At 46.9% G+C, this 17,405-nt stretch overlaps 1 protein-coding gene across 1 annotated transcript in view; it reads right to left on the bottom strand.

Moving 5' to 3' along the window:
* The window catches only part of SPAG17 (sperm associated antigen 17), a 244,626-nt gene that overhangs the window by 137,215 nt on the left and 90,006 nt on the right, over nt 1-17,405 (bottom strand). The window contains exon 10 of the mRNA XM_026657376.1: nt 2,662-2,780. Coding sequence (XP_026513161.1) covers nt 2,662-2,780 — 119 coding nt within the window. The remainder of the gene's footprint in view (nt 1-2,661; nt 2,781-17,405) is intronic.

Below are 17,405 nucleotides of genomic sequence, written 5' to 3'. Positions count from 1 at the left end.
GCATTGATTTGTAGTTAGCTTAAGATCAAGTTGTATCAGAGAAACAAACTTGGTTACAATTTGCAGGAGATAATGCTGCCCACGTATTGTTTACAATGTCACTTGAAAGTGAGAACAGGCATTTGCATGGCACTTTTGTAGTCGGTATCACAAGATATTTACGTGCCAGATGCGCTAAAGATTCATATGTTCCTTCATCTTCAACCACCATTCCATAGGACATGCATCTATGCTGATGATGGGTTCTGCTCGATAACGATCTAAATCAGAGCAGATCGATGCATGTTCATTTTCATCATCTGAGTCAGATACCAGAAGAAGGTTGATTTTCTTATTTAGTGGTTCGGGTTCTGTATTTTCCGCATTAGAGTGTTGCTCTTAAGATTTCTGAAAGCATGCTCCACACCTCATCCCTCTCAGATTTTGGAAGGCACTTCTGATTCTTAAACACTGAGTTGAGTGCTGTAGCTATTTTTAGAAATCTCACATTGGTATCTTCTTTGCATTTTGTCAAATCTGCTGTGAAAGTGTTCTTAAAATGACCAATATGTGCTGGGTCATCATCCGAGACTGCTATGACATGAAATATATGGCAGAATATGGGTAAAACAGAGCCAAAGACATACAGTTCTCCCCCAAGGAGTTAAGTCACAAATTTAATTAACGCATTATTTTTTAACGAGCATCATCAGCATGGAAGCATATCCTCTGGAATGGTGGCGGAAGCATGAAGGGGCATACGAATATTTAGCATATCTGGCACATAAATACCTTGCAACGCCAGCTACAAAAGTGCCATGCAAATGCCTGTTCTCACTTTCAGGTGACATTGTAAATAAGAAGCAGGCAGCAGCATCTCTTGTAAATGTAAACAAACTTGTTTGTCTTAGCGATTGGCTGAACAAGAAGTAGGACTGAGTGGACTTGTAGGCTCTAAAGTTTTACATTATTTTGTTTTTGAGAGCAGTTATGTAACAAAAAAATTCTACATTTGTAAGTTGCACTTTCATGATAAAGAGATTGCTCTACAGTACTTGTATGAGATGAATAGAAAAATACTATTTCTTTTGTCATTTTTACAGTGCAAATATTTGTAACAAAAATAATAATATAAAGTGAGCATTGTACACTTTGTATTCTGTGTTGTAATAGAGATCAATATATTTGAAAGCCAATTTTTTTGAGTTAATCATGTGAGTTAACTGCAATTAACTGACAGCCCTATTTACAACCTCCACAATTTTTGTATCTTTTGCAAACTTGATCAGTGATGATTTTATATTTTTTTCCAGGTCATCCCTGTAGGATCCAACTGGAAATGCACTCACTTGGTGACAATTCCCCATTTACAATTACATTTTAAGACCTATTAGCTAGCCAGTTTTTAATTCATTTAACGTGTGACACGTTAATTATATATTATTCTAGTTTTTTAATCAAAATGTTGTGGGGTACTAAGTCATATGCCTTGGAGAGTCTAAGTATATTACGTCAACCCTTTATCAACCAAACTTGTAATCTCATCAAAAAGAGATATTAAGTTAGTTTAACAGGATCTATTTTCCATACATCCAAGTTGATTTGCATTAATTATATTACCCTCCTTTAATTCTTTATTAATTAAATCCCATATCAGCCGCTCTATTATCTTAGACTAGATGATCATAAACATCCTTTCTGGTCTTAAAAACCTATGAATCTAAGTGCCTCAGGGAGAATGGAGGCCAACCAACAATCAAGTGGCTCAGTCTGGAAACCCAGTCCAAAAATTTAGCACATATCCAGCTAAATTAAAGCCCAACTGCACCAGAAATTTAACTTTTAGATTTTTTCGTTAGCTTAGAAAAAATTTTGATCCACCAATTCTAAAGTTCTGCAGCAAGGAGGACTGTACATCTTGTTTCTTGCTGTGGAAACAGAACAAAATCTGCAATCTCTTCACTGGGAGAAATATCGATGAGCCAGTGATGGGCAGGTCTGAGTTCTGTCCTCAAAGCTGCAGACTGAAGATCTATTGTAGGTTGTCTGGAAACACTCCCTAAAAGCTAAAGTGCTACAAACCAGTTCTGGGACCCATGTGCAATGACCCAGTATAGCCATTCTTGTGGAGGATCTCCTGTCCCACACTGAGAAAAGTTGACAAGCATATAGTATTAGTGATCATTTGCACTTGTATTATATATGCTTAGTTTTGACAACCCTGAGAGAAAACACTCGCTAGCAGTTATTGTAGGCTAGATTAACCCTAGCCTTTACTCAACCATGCAAGGGAGGAAGGAGGAGCAAGGACCCTCTTAGAAAGTGGCAAAAAAGGCAGAGACTCCTTACCCTAATACTCTTTTCTGTGAGAAAGTGGATGGGAAGGGGGCATAGAGGGCTGGAGAGTAGTAGTAGGAGCTTTGGAATAGATCACCGGGCACATAGTGGGAGTGAGTTGCACCCTGAAAAGGAATGAAAAAACCTAACTCCTCCCCTCCATAATGCAAGGCAAAGCAGGGGATCCTCTCTGAGTCCTTCCCTACTGATCCTCCTTAGGTAGTGCAGCTATGTACGTTCTCTTATTTTGGGATGAACCTGATTGATTTGTCTCTCACTGATCAATTCACTATCACACTGCTCAGCCTGAATGATGGGTATGAATTAATATGAAAATACACTCACCTGTTCCAACATGCAGTTCATTATTAAAGGAACAGAAATGAATTCTTCAGGAATCTGACTTAGCAGATCATTGTAATACCTCATGTCCACATAAGGAGGCAGAAAAGAAACTTCTTCCTCTATTGAAGAAAGCAGAAATAACATATTGAGACCATCTAGCTGGATCTGTTGGTTTTCCTTTGACTTTGGTAGAAATGGTTAGTAAGAATTTCCTAATTTAACTCCTTGAATCTCTCCTATGTTCCTGAATTAGGGCTGTGACAGTGTTGTAAGAAAATATAAGGAAAGGACCTAATTCTTAAAGCCTCTATTGAATAGCCCTGGTCTACACTATGAGTTTAGGTCGAATTTAGCAGCGTTAGATCGATTTAACCCTGCACCCGTCCACACGACGAAGCCATTTTTATCGACTTAAAGGGCTCTTAAAATCAATTTCTGTACTCCTCCCCGACGAGGGGATTAGCGCTGAAATCGACCTTGCTGGGTCGAATTTGGGGTACTGTGGACACAATTCGACGGTATTGGCCTCCGGGAGCTATCCCAGAGTGCCCCATTGTGACCGCTCTGGACAGTACTCTCAACTCAGATGCACTGGCCAGGTAGACAGGAAAAGCCCCGCGAACTTTTGAATTTAATTTCTTGTTTGGCTAGTGTGGCGAGCTGATCAGCACAGGTGACTATGCAGAGCTCATCAGCACAGGTGACCAGCCAGAATCGCAAAAGAGCTCCAGCATGGACAGAACGGGAGGAATCCGTGCTATCAGAACTCCCTTCCAAAAGATGAAATGCCCAAATATCTGAAAAAAATATCCAAGGGCATGAAGGACAGAGGCTATAACAGGGACCCGCAGCAGTGCCACGTGAAACTTAAGGAGCTCAGGCAAGCCTACCAAAGAACCAGAGAGGTAAATGGCTGCTCCGGGTCAGAGTCCCAGACATGCCACTTCTATGATGAGCTGCATGCCATTCTAAGGGGTGCCCCTACAACTACCCCACCCCTGTGTGTGGACTCCGTCAATGGACTCTCACGCAACAGGGATGTGGATTTTGGGGACGAGGAAGATGATGAGGAGGAGGAGGATGAAGATAGTGCACAGCAAGCAAGAGGAGAAACCGTTTTCCCCGACAGCCAGGAACTGTTTATCACCCTGGAGCCAGTATCCTCCCAACCCACCCAAGGCGGGCTCCCGGACTTTGAAGGCGGAGAAGGGACCTCTGGTGAGTGTACCTTTGTAAATATAATACATGCAAGTGTGTTTAATGATTAATTTGCCCTAAAGACTTGGGATGCATTTGCGGCCAGTACAGCTACTGGAAAAGTCTTTTAATGTGTATGGGGATGGAGCGGAAATCCTCCAGGGACATCTCAATGAAGCTCTCCTGTACTCCCAAAGCCTTTGCAAAAGGTTTCTGGGGAGGGCAGCCTTATTCCATCCTCCATGGTAGGACACTTTACCATGCCAGGCCAGTAGCACGTAGTCTGGAATCATTGCATAACAAAGCATGGCAGCATATGGTCCCGGTGTTTTCTGGCATTCAAGCAACATCCGTTCTTTATCCCTCTGTGTTATCCTCAGAAGAGTGATATCATTCATGGTCATCTGGTTGAAATAGGGGAATTTTATTAAGGGGACATTAAGAGGTGGCCGTTCCTGCTAGGCTGTTTGCCTGTGGCTGAACAGAAATCATCCCCGCTGTTAGCCACGCAGTGGGGGGAGGGGTGAAGCAATCATCCCAGAGAATTGGGTGTGTGTGAGGGGGTGGTTTAGTTGGGTTTGTGCTGCACGTTAACCCGAAAACCACAGCCCCTCCTTTTAAATGGCCAACTCATTTTAAATGGCCAACCCAACGGGTGCTAGGTATGGGAAATGAGGGCGTAGCTGTTTGAAACCATTCCCACATGTTGGCACCTTAAAGGCTAACAGATTTATTTGGGCATAAGCTTTCGTGGGTAAAAACCTCACTTCTTCAGATGCAAGTGAGGTTTTTACCCACGAAAGCTTATGCCCAAATAAATCTGTTAGTCTTTAAGGTGCCACCAGACTCCTTGTTGTTTTTGTAGATACAGACTAACACGGCTACCCCCTGATACTTGATTCCCACATGTTATGAAGGTTAAAGAAGCCAAAAGACTGTTGCTTACCATGTCTGCCTGCAAGCCAAATTCTGTTGCCCGCCGGCCATGCATGTGTGATCTCTCACATCAAACCGGCAGGCCCTCAATATAGGAGGCAAAATGCGACCTTGTAAAGAAAGCACATATGCTATGTAATGTTAACAGCTTGGTTCACCGTGAAAGAGTCTGCCCATTGTTCTCTAAAAAGTGTCTTTTTAAATACTACTCTCCCTTTTTTTCCTCCCGCAGCTGCAAATGTTTCAACGCTCCCCGTATCACCTCCATCCCAGAGGGTAGCGAAGAGTAGAAGGTGAAAAAAATGCACTTGCGATAAAATGTTCTCTGAGCTCATGCAGTCCTCCCAGACTGAAAGAGCCCAGCAGAATGCGTGGAGGCAGACACTGTCAGAGTGCAGGAAAGCACAAAATGAACATGAGGATAGGTGGCGGGATCAAGATGATAGGTGGCGTCAGCGTGATGAGAGGAGGCAGGAAGCGATGCTCAGGCTACTGGAGGATCAAACTGATATTCTCCGGCGTATTGTTGAGATGCAGGAAAGGCAGCAGGAGCACAGACCGCCGCTGCAGTCCCTGTGTAACCAATCGCCCTCCTCCCCAAGTTCCATATCCTCCTCACCCAGATGCTCAAGAACGCGGTGGGGGGGCCTCCGGGAACCCAACCACTCCACCCCAGAGGACTGCCTAAGCAACAGAAAGCTGGCATTCAATAATTTCTGAAGTGCAGTGTGGCCTTCTCCTTCCCTCCTCCCCTCCTCCACCAGCTTCCCAAATGGGGGGATAACTGCAAAGGTAGCCCGGTGCTTCCCTCCTTCCCCACCCCTCCCGGGCTACCTTTGCAGTCATCCCCCCATTTGTGTGACGAATTAATAAAGAATGCATGAATTTGAAACAACAATGACTTTATTGCCTCTGCAAGCGGTGATCAAAGGGGGGAGAGGAGGGCAGTTGGCTTACAGGGAAGTAGAGTGAACCAAGGGGGTGGGTTTTCATCAAGGAGAAACAAAAAGAACTTTCACACTGTAGCCTGGCCAGTCATGAAACTGGTTTTCAAAGCTTCTCTGATGCGCAGCACGCCCTGCTGTGCTCTTCTAACCGTCCTGGTGTCTGGCTGTGCGTAATCAGTGGCCAGGCGATTTGCCTCAACCTCCCACCCCACCATAAACATCTCCCCCTTACTCTCACAGATATTGTGGAGCACACAGCAAGCAGTAATAACTATGGGAATATTGGTTTCGCTGAAGTCTAACCGAGTCAGTAAACTGCGCCAGCGCGCTTTTAAACGTCCAAATCACATTCTGCACTTGCTCAGTCTATAGTTGAACAGCTCCTGATTATTGTTCAAGGTGTCTGTGTATGGCTTCATGAGCCATGGCATTAAGGGGTAGGATGGGTCCCCAAGGATAACTATAGGCATTTCAACATCCCCAACAGTTATTTTCAGGTCTGGAAAGTAAGTCCCTTGCTGCAGCCGTTCACACAGACCAGAGTTCCTAAAGATGCGAGCGTCATGTACCTTTCCCGGCCATCCCACGTTGATGTTGGTGAAACGTCCCTTTTGATCCACCAGTGCTTGCAGCACCATTGAAAAGTACCCCTTGCGGTTTATGTACTGGCTGCCTTGGTGTGCCGTTCCCAAGACAGGGATATGCGTTCCGTCTATCGCCCCACCACTGTTAGGGAATCCCATTGCAGCAAAGCCATCTACTATGACCTGCACATTTCCCAGAGTCACTACCCTTGATAGCAGCAGCTCAGTGATCGTGTTGGCTACTTGGATCACAGCAGCCCCCACAGTAGATTTGCCCACTCCAAATTGATTCCCGACTGACCGGTAGCTCTCTGGCATTGCAAGCTTCCAGAGGGCTATCGCCACTCGCTTGTGAACTGAGGGCTGTTCTCATCTTGGTATTCTTGCGCTTCAGGGCAGGGGAAAGCGAGTCACAAAGTTCCATGAAAGTGCCCTTACGCATGTGAAAGTTTTGCAGCCACTGGGAATCATCCCAGACCTGCAACACTATGCAGTCCCACCAGTCTGTGCTTGTTTCCCGGGCCCAGAATCGGCGTTCCACGGCACGAACCTGCCCCATTACCATCATGATGTCCAAATTGCCAGGGCCCGTGGTTTGAGAGAAGTCTGTGTCCATGTCCTCATCACTCTCGTCACCGCGCTGCCGTCACCTCCTGGCCTGCTGTTGAAGTTTCCGGTGCTGCATATACTGCAGGATAATGCGCGTGGCGTTTACAGTGCTCATAACTGCCACGGTGATCTGAGCGGGCTCCATGCTTGCCGTGGTATGGCATCTGCGCGGAAAAAAGGCACGAAACGATTGTCTGCCGTTGCTCTCATGGAGGGAGGGGCAACTGACGACATGGCTTACAGGGTTAGCTAACAGGGAATTAAAATCAACAAAGGGAGCGGGTTTTCATCAAGGAGAAACATACACAACTGTCACACCAAAGCCTAGCCAGTCATGAAACTGGTTTTCAAAGCCTCTGTGATGCGCAGCGCGCCTTGCTGTGCTCTTCTAATCATAAACAGCCTAGTCAGCAAACAGCGCCAGAGAGCTTTTAAATGTCCAAAGGCACATTCTACTACCATTCTGCACTTGCTCAGCCTATAGTTGAACTGCTCCTTACTACTGTCCAGGCTTCATGAACCATGGGAGCAAGGGGTAGGCTGGGGTAGGTGCGATCGCGTGGTGCTGCGGGCTGGGAAAGCAGCCTGAGGCAAAAGCCTCCAGCTCGCATGATATTCCAGCCAGGACTGAATCTCCATTAGACGAAACTTAAAGAAGAGAATGACCTGGAGTCACTCCCATTTATGTCCAGGCACCCCCAACCGACCTCACCGAGGTTGGCCAGGAGCACCCACGAGACAATGACGATGGTTAACAGTCGTACTGCACCAACTGCCGCCGGCAAGGCAAGGCAAGGCAAGGCAAGGCAAGGCAAGGCGATGCTGCTGTGTAGCAATGCAGAACTGCATCTGTCAGCAGCACCCAGAAGACATACGGTGACAGTGAGCTGAGCGGGCTCCGTGCTTGCCGTGGTATGTCGTCTGCATGGGTAACCCAGGAAAAAAGGCGAGAAACGATTGTTTGCTGTTGCTTTCACGGAGGGAGGGAGGCCTGATGACATGTACCCAGAACCACCTGCGACAATGTTTTTGTCCCATCAGGCATTGGGAGCTCAACCCAGAATTCCAATGGGCGGTGGAGACTGCGGGAACTGTGGGATAGCTACCCACAGTGCAACACTCCTAAAGTCGACGCCAGCCTCGGTATTGTGGGCGCACTCCGCCGACAATGCGCTTAGTGGGGACACACACAATCGACTGTATCAAATCGATTTCTAAAAAATCGACTTCTATTAAATCGACCTAATTTCATAGTGTAGACATACCCTTAGTCTGCACAGCGATGAACTTCTGCTCTTGACATATCTCCTTCCCATATCTTCATTTATTTTTAATAAAATACAAGTATTTTAATAATAAAAGAAGGATTATATGCAAAATTTAGGAGATTCAGAGTTAAGGTTCCACAGAAACATATCACAAATTAACCTATATAAAATGCAGCCATTCGTCTCTAAACTTATTAAAAAAAATGCAGTGTAAACATAAATCAGTAGTACATGGTTCAGCTAATTTATACAATCTTACTCAAGAAGCAGTATTAAAACTCAATTACAAGTACACACGATGAAAGAAAATCCTATATGCTATGGGCTCAGTCACAAGCTGCCTTCTCTACCCGTGCAGGGGAGTAAGGATGTGTATGGTATTAGTCCTCTGTATGAGCATCTACATTTTCAGTTTGCATGCAGGGTGGAGAACAGTTGCTGTGAAGTTGCTACTGGCCCCCCTGCATACATTGGTGTGGAGGCTTCGCTCCCTACTTCCAGTACACCAGTTACCAGAGTTCAACCAATAGAAACCTGCATCAGATATAGGACTGGAGCAACTTACTCACCCTTGGAACAAGGGGTAAACAGGTACTGATTTGTGACTCTGAATAACTATTTAATCCCTGGTCTGCTCCTGAGGCAGTGCAAATAGGTGCTGTTCTTTACTCAGTGAACATATTTGACCTTAATCCCTCTGTGCTTCAACTCCACATCTATAAAGTGGGGATAAATACCACCCCCTCACCTCACATGGTATTGTGAAAATAAATTAATTATTGTTTGTGAAACACTCAGATACTATAGCACCATAGAAAACTCCATGAGAAAATTAATGATTTTGTATTCAGAGCAGGGTTTTGAATAGTGTGCAGTAAATAAGGCATGGGGTCACAGATTGAGGATAACACAAAATATTGCATAGTTGCTCTTTTAGTGACACCCTCCATCTTGTGCACTGAATAAGTCAGGGATCCTGTGGAAAAACAGTATGTGACCATGTAAGTAAAGATTGTATCATAACGTATAATTAATGGCAAAAAACTATGTAAACACAGAGTTAAGGCTGCTTAGTGGATGACTCTCCTCTGCAAAACGTTGATCAAAACTCAAACTTCTGAAAACAAGGAAATGCACAGTTAAGATTGCCCATGCAATCTTAACTATGCCTTCTTTCAGCAGTACCCCAATATGCCCCATTAACACACATACCTTCTCTCTGCCAACCCCATAGTTGCTGAAATGTACAAGCTCTTTACTTCCTTTCACAATCCATTCCTTCTCACCCACAGGATCTAACACTATTAAAAGGCAAAAAGGGAGATAAAAAAGGTTGCTTGCCCCATCTTCCCTCTGTTTCCCTCGTGCTGGCAGTAGCCAATGGGAATTATTTGCATATGCTCCCAATGCAGTCAGTGTGTTAGGTGAACCTACACTACATGGTAGAGCAATAGTTGAGCCTGCTTGGTAAAGGTGTGTTTGTTGATATGAGGACATGTATGGATTACTTTGAGGTGTGCGCAATGGAGCTGTGATTATGATATAATGAAATCTATGTTTTGCACATTCTGATATTATGCAAGCAAAGGGAAGAGCTGCATGTGTCTCTTCGTGACCCAGTACACATCATTTCAATACAGAATTGTGTATGTTATATAATTAGCATGACCCAGGTGTTTTACTACAAAGGACGTTGTCAGTAGTGAGCTGGGATATGAGAGCACAGTTGCAGAAAACATCTGGAGACAGCGTCCCAAGCAACGGGGAAAATGAGTATGGAAGTGTTGGAGGCCAAACTGGAATGAACAAGCATCTCAAACAGGTTATTAAGGGAAGGCAAAAAGCCTACAAGGAATGGAAGAAGGGAAGGATCAGCAAAAAAGCTACCTCTTGGAAGTCAAAAAGTGTAGGGATAAAGTGAGAACTGCCAAAAGACAAGCAGAACTGGACCTTCCAAAGGAAATTAAAACCAATAGTAAAAGGCCCATATAGAATCATAGGGTTGGAAGGGACCTCAGGAGGTCATCTAGTCCAACCCCCTGCTCAAAGCAGGACCAATCCCGCACTAAATCCCCAAATGGCCCCCCTCAAGGATTGAACTCACAACCCTGGTTTTAGCAGGCCAATGCTCAAACCACTGAGCTATCCCTCCCCCCCTTTAAAGAAAAAGAAAACAAGGAAAGAAGAAGCAGGACCATGAAGCACTGAGGATGGGGTGGAGGTTAAAGATAACCTAGATATGGCCCAACACCTAAAAAAATACTTTGCCTCAGTTTTTAGTAAGGATAATGAGGAGCTTGGGAGCAGTGGCAGTATGGCTAATGGAAACAAGGATATGGAAGTACAAATTACCTCATCCGAGGGGGAAGCCAAACTCAAACAGCTTAATGGGACCAAAGGGGTGTGTGTGAATTATCTCCATTCAAGAATATTAAAGGACCTGGCACATGAAATTGCAAGCCATTAGCAAGGATTTTTAATGACTCCATAAAATCGGGGGTTGTACCCTGTCACTGGAGAATTGCAAATATAGTACCTATTTTTAAGAAAGGGGGAAAAAAGCCATCTGGGAAACTACAGGCCCGTTAGTTTGACCAATTGAATGTCAGGTCTTAGAACAAATTTTCAAAGACAGAGTAATTAAAGACAAAGAGGTAAAGGGTACTTGGGATAAAATACAACATGGTTTTACAAAAGGTAGATCGTGTCAGACGAACTTGATCTCTTTCTTTGAGAAGACAAATGATTTTTTAGACAAAGGAAATGCAGTAGATCTAATGCACCTGGATTTCAGTATGACACAGTTCCACATGGAAAATTATTAGTTAAACTTGAGAAGATGGGGATTAATACGAGAATCAAAAGGTGGGTAAGGAACTGGTTAAAGGAGAGATACAAGGGGTCATGCTGAAAGATGAATTGTCAGGCTGGAGGGAGGTTATTAGTGGAGTTCCTCAAGGATCAATTTTCAGACCAATCTTATTTAATATTTTCATTAATGACCTTGGCACAAAAATTGGGAGATTGCTAATAAAATGTATGGATGACACAAAATTGGGAGGTATTACCAATATGGAGGAGGACTGGGAATATCATACAAGGAAATTGGGACAACCTTGAAAGCTGGAGTAATAGAAATGGAATGAAATTTAATAGTGCAAAGTGCAAGGTCATGCACTTAGGGACTAACAACATCTGGAATGTTGTGTTCAATTCTGGTCTCCCATGTTTAAGAAAGATGAGTTCACACTGGAACAAGTACAGAGAAGGATACTAGGATGATCAGAGGAATGTCTCAGGAGAGGAGACTTAAGGAGCTTGGCTTGTTTAGCCTAACAAAATGAAGGCTGAGGGGAGATAGGATTGCTCTCTATAAATACATCAGAGGGACAAACACCAGGGAGGGAGAAGAATTGTTTAAATTAAGGGCCAATGTTGGCACAAGAACAAATCGATATAAACTCTCTATCAACAAGTTTAGGCTTGAAATTAGATGAAGGTTTCTAACCACTAGAAAAGTGAATTTCTGAAACAGTCTTCCAAGGGGAGCAGTGGGGGCAAAAAATGTAACTTGTTTCATGACTGAGCTTGATAAGTTTATGAAGGGGATGGTATGATAAGGTTGCTGACAATAGCATATGGACCATACTCACCTTTGTAACTGTTGTTCTTCGAGATGTGTTGCTCAGATCCATTCCAATTAGGTGTGCGTGCGCCGCGTGCACGATCGTCGGAAGATTTTTACCCTAGCAACACTCGGTGGGTTGGCTGAGGCGCCCCCTGGAGTGGCGCCCTCATGGCGCCGCATATATACCCCTACCGACCCAGCGCTCCCTCAGTTCCTTCTTGCCGGCTACTCTGACAGAGGGGAAGGAGGGCGGGTTTGGAATGGATATGAGCAACACATCTCGAAGAACAACAGTTACAAAGGTGATTAACTCTTTTCATCTTCAAGTGCTTGCTCATATCGATTCCAATTAGGTGACTCCCAAGCCTTACCTAGGCGGTGGGGTCGGAGTTAGAAGTCGCGGGATGGAGGACCCCTGAACCAAATGCAGCATCGCCCCTGGACTGCTGCACTATGGCATAGTGGGAAGCGAAGGTATGTACTGATGACCAAGTCGCTGCCCTACAGATCTCCTGTATGGGCACATGAGCCAGGAAGGCGGAGGACGAAGCTTGAGCCCGAGTAGAGTGGGCAGTGAGGTGCATAGTTGGGACACCAGCCAAGTCATAGCACACACGGATGCCTGATGTAATCCAAGACGAGATGCGTTGTGTGGAGACCGGGAGGCCCTTCATCCGGTCTGCCACAGCTATGAACAGCTGGGTCGTCCTCCTAAAAGGTTTTGTTCATTCGATGTAAAAGGCGAGAGCCCTACGAACATCTAGGGAATGCAGCTGTTGCTCTTGTCGTGAAGCGTGTGGCTTTGGAAAGAAGACCAGAAGGAAGATGTTTTGGTTGACATGGAAGGCAGACACAACCTTAGGAAGGAAGGCGAGGTGTGCTCGCAGCTGTACCTTGTCCTTATGGAACACCGTATACGGTGGGTCTGAAGTGAGGGCTCAAAGCTCCAACACACGTCTCACTGAGGTGATAGCGACAAGGAAGGCCGTCTTCCAGGAAAGGTACAGAAGCGAGCAGGTGGCCATCGGCTCAAACAGGGCACCCATGAGTCCGGATAGAACCAGATTGAGGTCCCCCCATAGGGGCCGGATGTCTAATTTGCGGGTACAGATGTTCCACTCCCTCGAGGAACCTGCTGACCATGGGATTGGAGAAAACCGAGCGCCCGTTTTCGCCCCGGTGGAAAGCTGAAATCGCTGCTAGGTGTACTCTGATGGATGATACAGCCAGGCCTTGCTGTTTCTGGGACAAGAGATAATCCAGGATGGTAGGTACTGGCACCTCCAGGGGAGCAGTATTGCTCAGGGCACACCAGCAGGAGAAGCGCTTCCATTTGGCCAGGTATGTGGACCTAGTAGAGGGCTTTCTGCTACTCAAGAGTACTTGCTGCACTGAGCGGGAGCAACGCCGCTCAGATTGAGTTAGCCATGCAGCATCCATGCTGTGAGATGGAGGGACTGCAGATCCGGATGACATAGTCTGCCGTGCTCCTGAGTGATCCGGTCCGGCCACAGCGGTAGAAGAATTGGTTTGGTCACCAACAGATCGAGGAGTGTGGTGTACCAATGTTGCCTGGGCCACGCCGGGGCAATTAAGATTAAGCGGGCCTTGTTTCTTCGCAATTTGAGAAGGACCTTGTGAACTAATGGGAATGGAGGAAAGGCGTAGAACAGATGGTCTTTCCATGGCATCAGGAAGGCGTCCGATAGGGAGCCCGGGGAGCGTCCATGGAGAGAATAGAACACCTGGCACTTCCGGTTCTTGCGAGAGGCGAAAAGATCTACATGGGGAAACCCCCACTTCTGGAAAACAGAATGGATAACGTCCAGATGAATCGACCACTCGTGGGCCAGGAAGGACCTGCTGAGGCGATCGGCCAAGGTGTTCTGGACTCCCGGGAGAAACGACCCCACCAGGTCGATCGAGTGGGCTATGCAGAATTCCCACAGGTGAATGGCTTCCTGACAGAGGGGGGATGATCGCGCTCCCCCTTGCTTGTTGATGTAAAACATGGCCGTTGCGTTGTCTGTGAAGATTGCGACACAACGGCCCTGAAGGTGTTCGCGGAATACCTGACACGCCAGGCGTACCGCTCTCGGTTCCCGTATGTTGATGTGCAGGGTTATCTCTTGTGCGGACCAAAGGCCTTGTGTGCGAAGATCTGCGAGGTGAGCGCCCCAGCCCAGAGATGATGCGTCTGTGGTCAGGACTAGAGAGGGCTGCGGGGCATGGAATGGCATCCCCCCGCATACGAAGCTGGGGTTCAGCCACCAACCCAGAGAGGATAAGACCTCTGTCAGCACCGTGAGTACTGTATCCAAATTGTCTCGGCCTGGACGGTACACTGACGAGAGCCAGGCCTGAAGCGGACGGAGGCATAGTCTGGCATGTCTGGTCACGAAGGTGCACGACGCCATGTGGCCCAGTAGACTGAGGCATGTGCGTGCTGTCAAGGTCGGGAAGCTTTGGAGGCCGTGGATAATGGTCACCATGGATTGGAAGCGGGCCTGCGATAGGCACGCCCTGGCGAGATTCGAGTCCAGGATCGCTCCAATGAAGTCTATTCTTTGGGTTAGCTGCAAAGAGGACTTTTCGGTGTTGAGCAGCAGGCCCAGCTGTCTGAACAAGCTCATGACGAACCAAACATGAGATTGCACCTGGAGCTCAGAGCGACCTCGAATGAGCCAGTCGTCGAGGTATGGAAACATTGGATCCGATGTCGACGGAGCAAGGCAGCTACGACAGCCATGCACTTTGTAAAGACCCTTGGTGCTGTGGACAGGCCGAAGGGAAGGACGGTAAATTGGAAATGTTGTTGGTTGACCACAGAGCGAAGGAAGCGCCTGTGCAGTGGGTAAATCGCTATGTGGAAGTACACGTCCTTCATGTCAAGGGCGGCGTACCAGTCTCCAGGATCCAGGGAAGGGATAATGGTTCTCAGGGAAACCATGCGGAACTTCAACTTTACAATTAATTTGTTGAGTCCGCAAAAGTCTAGAATGGGTTGTAGTCCCCCCTTTGCTTTGGGGATTAGGAAGTAACGGGAGTAAAATCTCCTGCCCCTCCGATCCCTTAGGACCCCTTCTACCGCTCCAACAGCCAGGAGCGCCTGTACCTCCTGTAGGAGGAGTTGCTTGTGAGAGGGGTCCCTGAAGAGGGACGGGGAAGGAGGGTGGGAAAGGGGGGTGAAACAAACTGAAGACGGTATCCACTTTCCACCGTGCGTAGGACCCAGCGGTCTGACGTTATGCGGGACCACGCAGGGAGGAAATAGGAGAGGCGGTTGAAAAAAGGCGGGGAAGGATCCTGCAATGATAGTGGTGCTCCGCCCTTGGGCGCACCTTCAAAAGTTTTGCTTGGGCCCTGCCGATGGTTTTGGGGGGCCCTGATTCTGGCCCGACTGAGGACCAGATTGTCTCCTCCTACCACTGCGGCCACGCCTCCTGGAGATATGAACCTTGAACAGAATAGTTTGCACTTCCTGTTGGCGATGGTGGAAAAGAGATCCACCTCTGGAAACCCCCAAGTCAGAAACATATGACTGAGAATCTGTGAGTTTAACTTCCATTCATAATCTTGGGAGAAGTGCCTGCTGAGATCATCGGCCATAGTGTGTCATATCCCTGGAAGATAGGTGGCTGAAATAAGGATATGATTTGCTATATCCTTACAAAGTTCCATAGCTTTATTGCTTTGGCACAAAGAGAAGTGGATCCCTCCCCTCAGCCCTGATGGTTGATGTAGAAGATGCAGGACATGACCTTGATGGATTTCCCCCTGATTAATGGGAGGAAGTGAATGCAGGCATTCCTTACTGCTCGGAGTTCCGGAAGACTGATGTGTAAAAGAGCTTCTTGCATGGACCATTTGCTTCAAATGGTGTGCATCCCTTAGTGCTCCTCCAACCCAATGATATGGTGATGATCGAGCGAGGTAGAATGAATAGGACACCTGCAGAGATGTTCTGAGGGTCCTTCCACCAATTGAGTGAGTCGTGTACCTGGCAAGGGATACATACCAGCTTGTTCAGCCTGTGTTTGGAGTATAAACTGACCTGAGCCATCCCTGGGAACAGTGAAGGCATAATCTGGTAGGTTTTGTCACAAAGGTACAAGCTACCATGTGACTCAGCAACTGAACGCAATTTCTTGTTGATGTCTGTGCACTCATTTGAATTCTTGAAATGAGGTTTGCTAGTGTTGTGAACTTTTTGATATTGAGCTGAAAATGTAGCCTGTGAAACCAGGTACATTGTTGTCTTTATGCTGGAGATCAACCCTTGAGCAGCTAGTCATTGAGATATGGAAAAACTATCATTCCCAGTCGATGAATACAGTGGGCAACTACGGCCATCATCTTCGAGAGCATTTTTGGGGTTGAGGAAAGGCTGAAAGGAAGCATTCAATACTGGAAATGATCCTGACCAACTAAGAACTAAAAAATCTCTTCTGAGATGGGTAAATTGCAACATGAAAGTATGTGTTCTGAAGCTCGAGGGATGAGAACCAATCCCGTGAATTCAACAATGGAATTATAGCTGCGAGAATCACCATCCTGAATTTGAATTTTTATGATTATGTAGATTTAGAATTGGTCTCCATCCCGTTCTTTTTTGGGACAAGAAAATACTTGGAATACAATCCCTTCCCCCTGATTGGAGCTGGAACAGGGTCTATGGCATAGAAAGGAGATGATTTCCTGTCTCATCAAGTGGGTCCCTGAACAGAATGGGGAAGGGAAGTGGGGTGGAGGGAAGGAGGTGAAATAGATGTAGTAACCTGATCTAATAACACCCAAAACCCATTTGCCTGATGTAATTTGTTCCCATGCAGATTGAAAATAGGAGAGAGAGTCTCCAAAGGTGAGGAGCTGGGTATATTGGTGCAGTCACAGATTCATGATGTGGTGTTGTTCCAGACCCACAACCAATATATCAGAATTGCCATTTTGATGATGAGGATAGTTGAATGATAGATGTAGTTGAAGTAGGTGGTCTCTTCCTTTGGAATCTTTGTTTCTTTCTGAACGGCTCAGTAGATCTTTGAAATCCATAAAACTGGATGGGATCAGGGACGGATTAACGTAGGGGCTTTAGGGGCTGCAGGCCAGGGCCCTGGGATAAGTGGGGACCTGGCGCAGCAGAGCTCAGGCAGGCTGCCTGCATACCGTGGCCTCACGCCACTCCCGGAAGCGGCCGGCTGCTGCCACGTCTCTGTGATCCCTTGTGGGGGGGAAGGTGGCTCCGTGCGCTGCCCCTGCCCCCAGTGCCCCCCACCCCCACAGCTCCCATTGGCTTGTTCCCAGCCAATGGGAGCTGCAGGCGGGGGCGGCATGCGAAGCTGCCTCCTCCATCCCCTCAAGGGGTCACAGAGACGTGCCAGCAGCCGGCTGCTTCCGGGAGCGGTGTGGGGCCACAGTATGCAGGCCTGAGCCCTGCTGTGCCGCTGGCCGGGAGCCACCTATGGTAAGTGCCTCCTGGCCGGAGCCTACACCTCTCACCCCCTCCTGCACCCCAACCCCCTGCCCCAGGTCAGAATCCCCTCCTGCACCCAAACTCCCTCCCAGACCCCGCACC

Source organism: Terrapene carolina, unplaced genomic scaffold, assembly GCF_002925995.2.
Source record: "Terrapene carolina triunguis isolate 2854851 unplaced genomic scaffold, T_m_triunguis-2.0 Scaffold242, whole genome shotgun sequence".
NCBI classification, from domain to species: domain Eukaryota; kingdom Metazoa; phylum Chordata; order Testudines; family Emydidae; genus Terrapene; species Terrapene triunguis.
The sequence above is the reverse complement of the archived record's forward strand: the minus strand, read 5'-3'. Positions and strand labels throughout refer to the sequence as shown.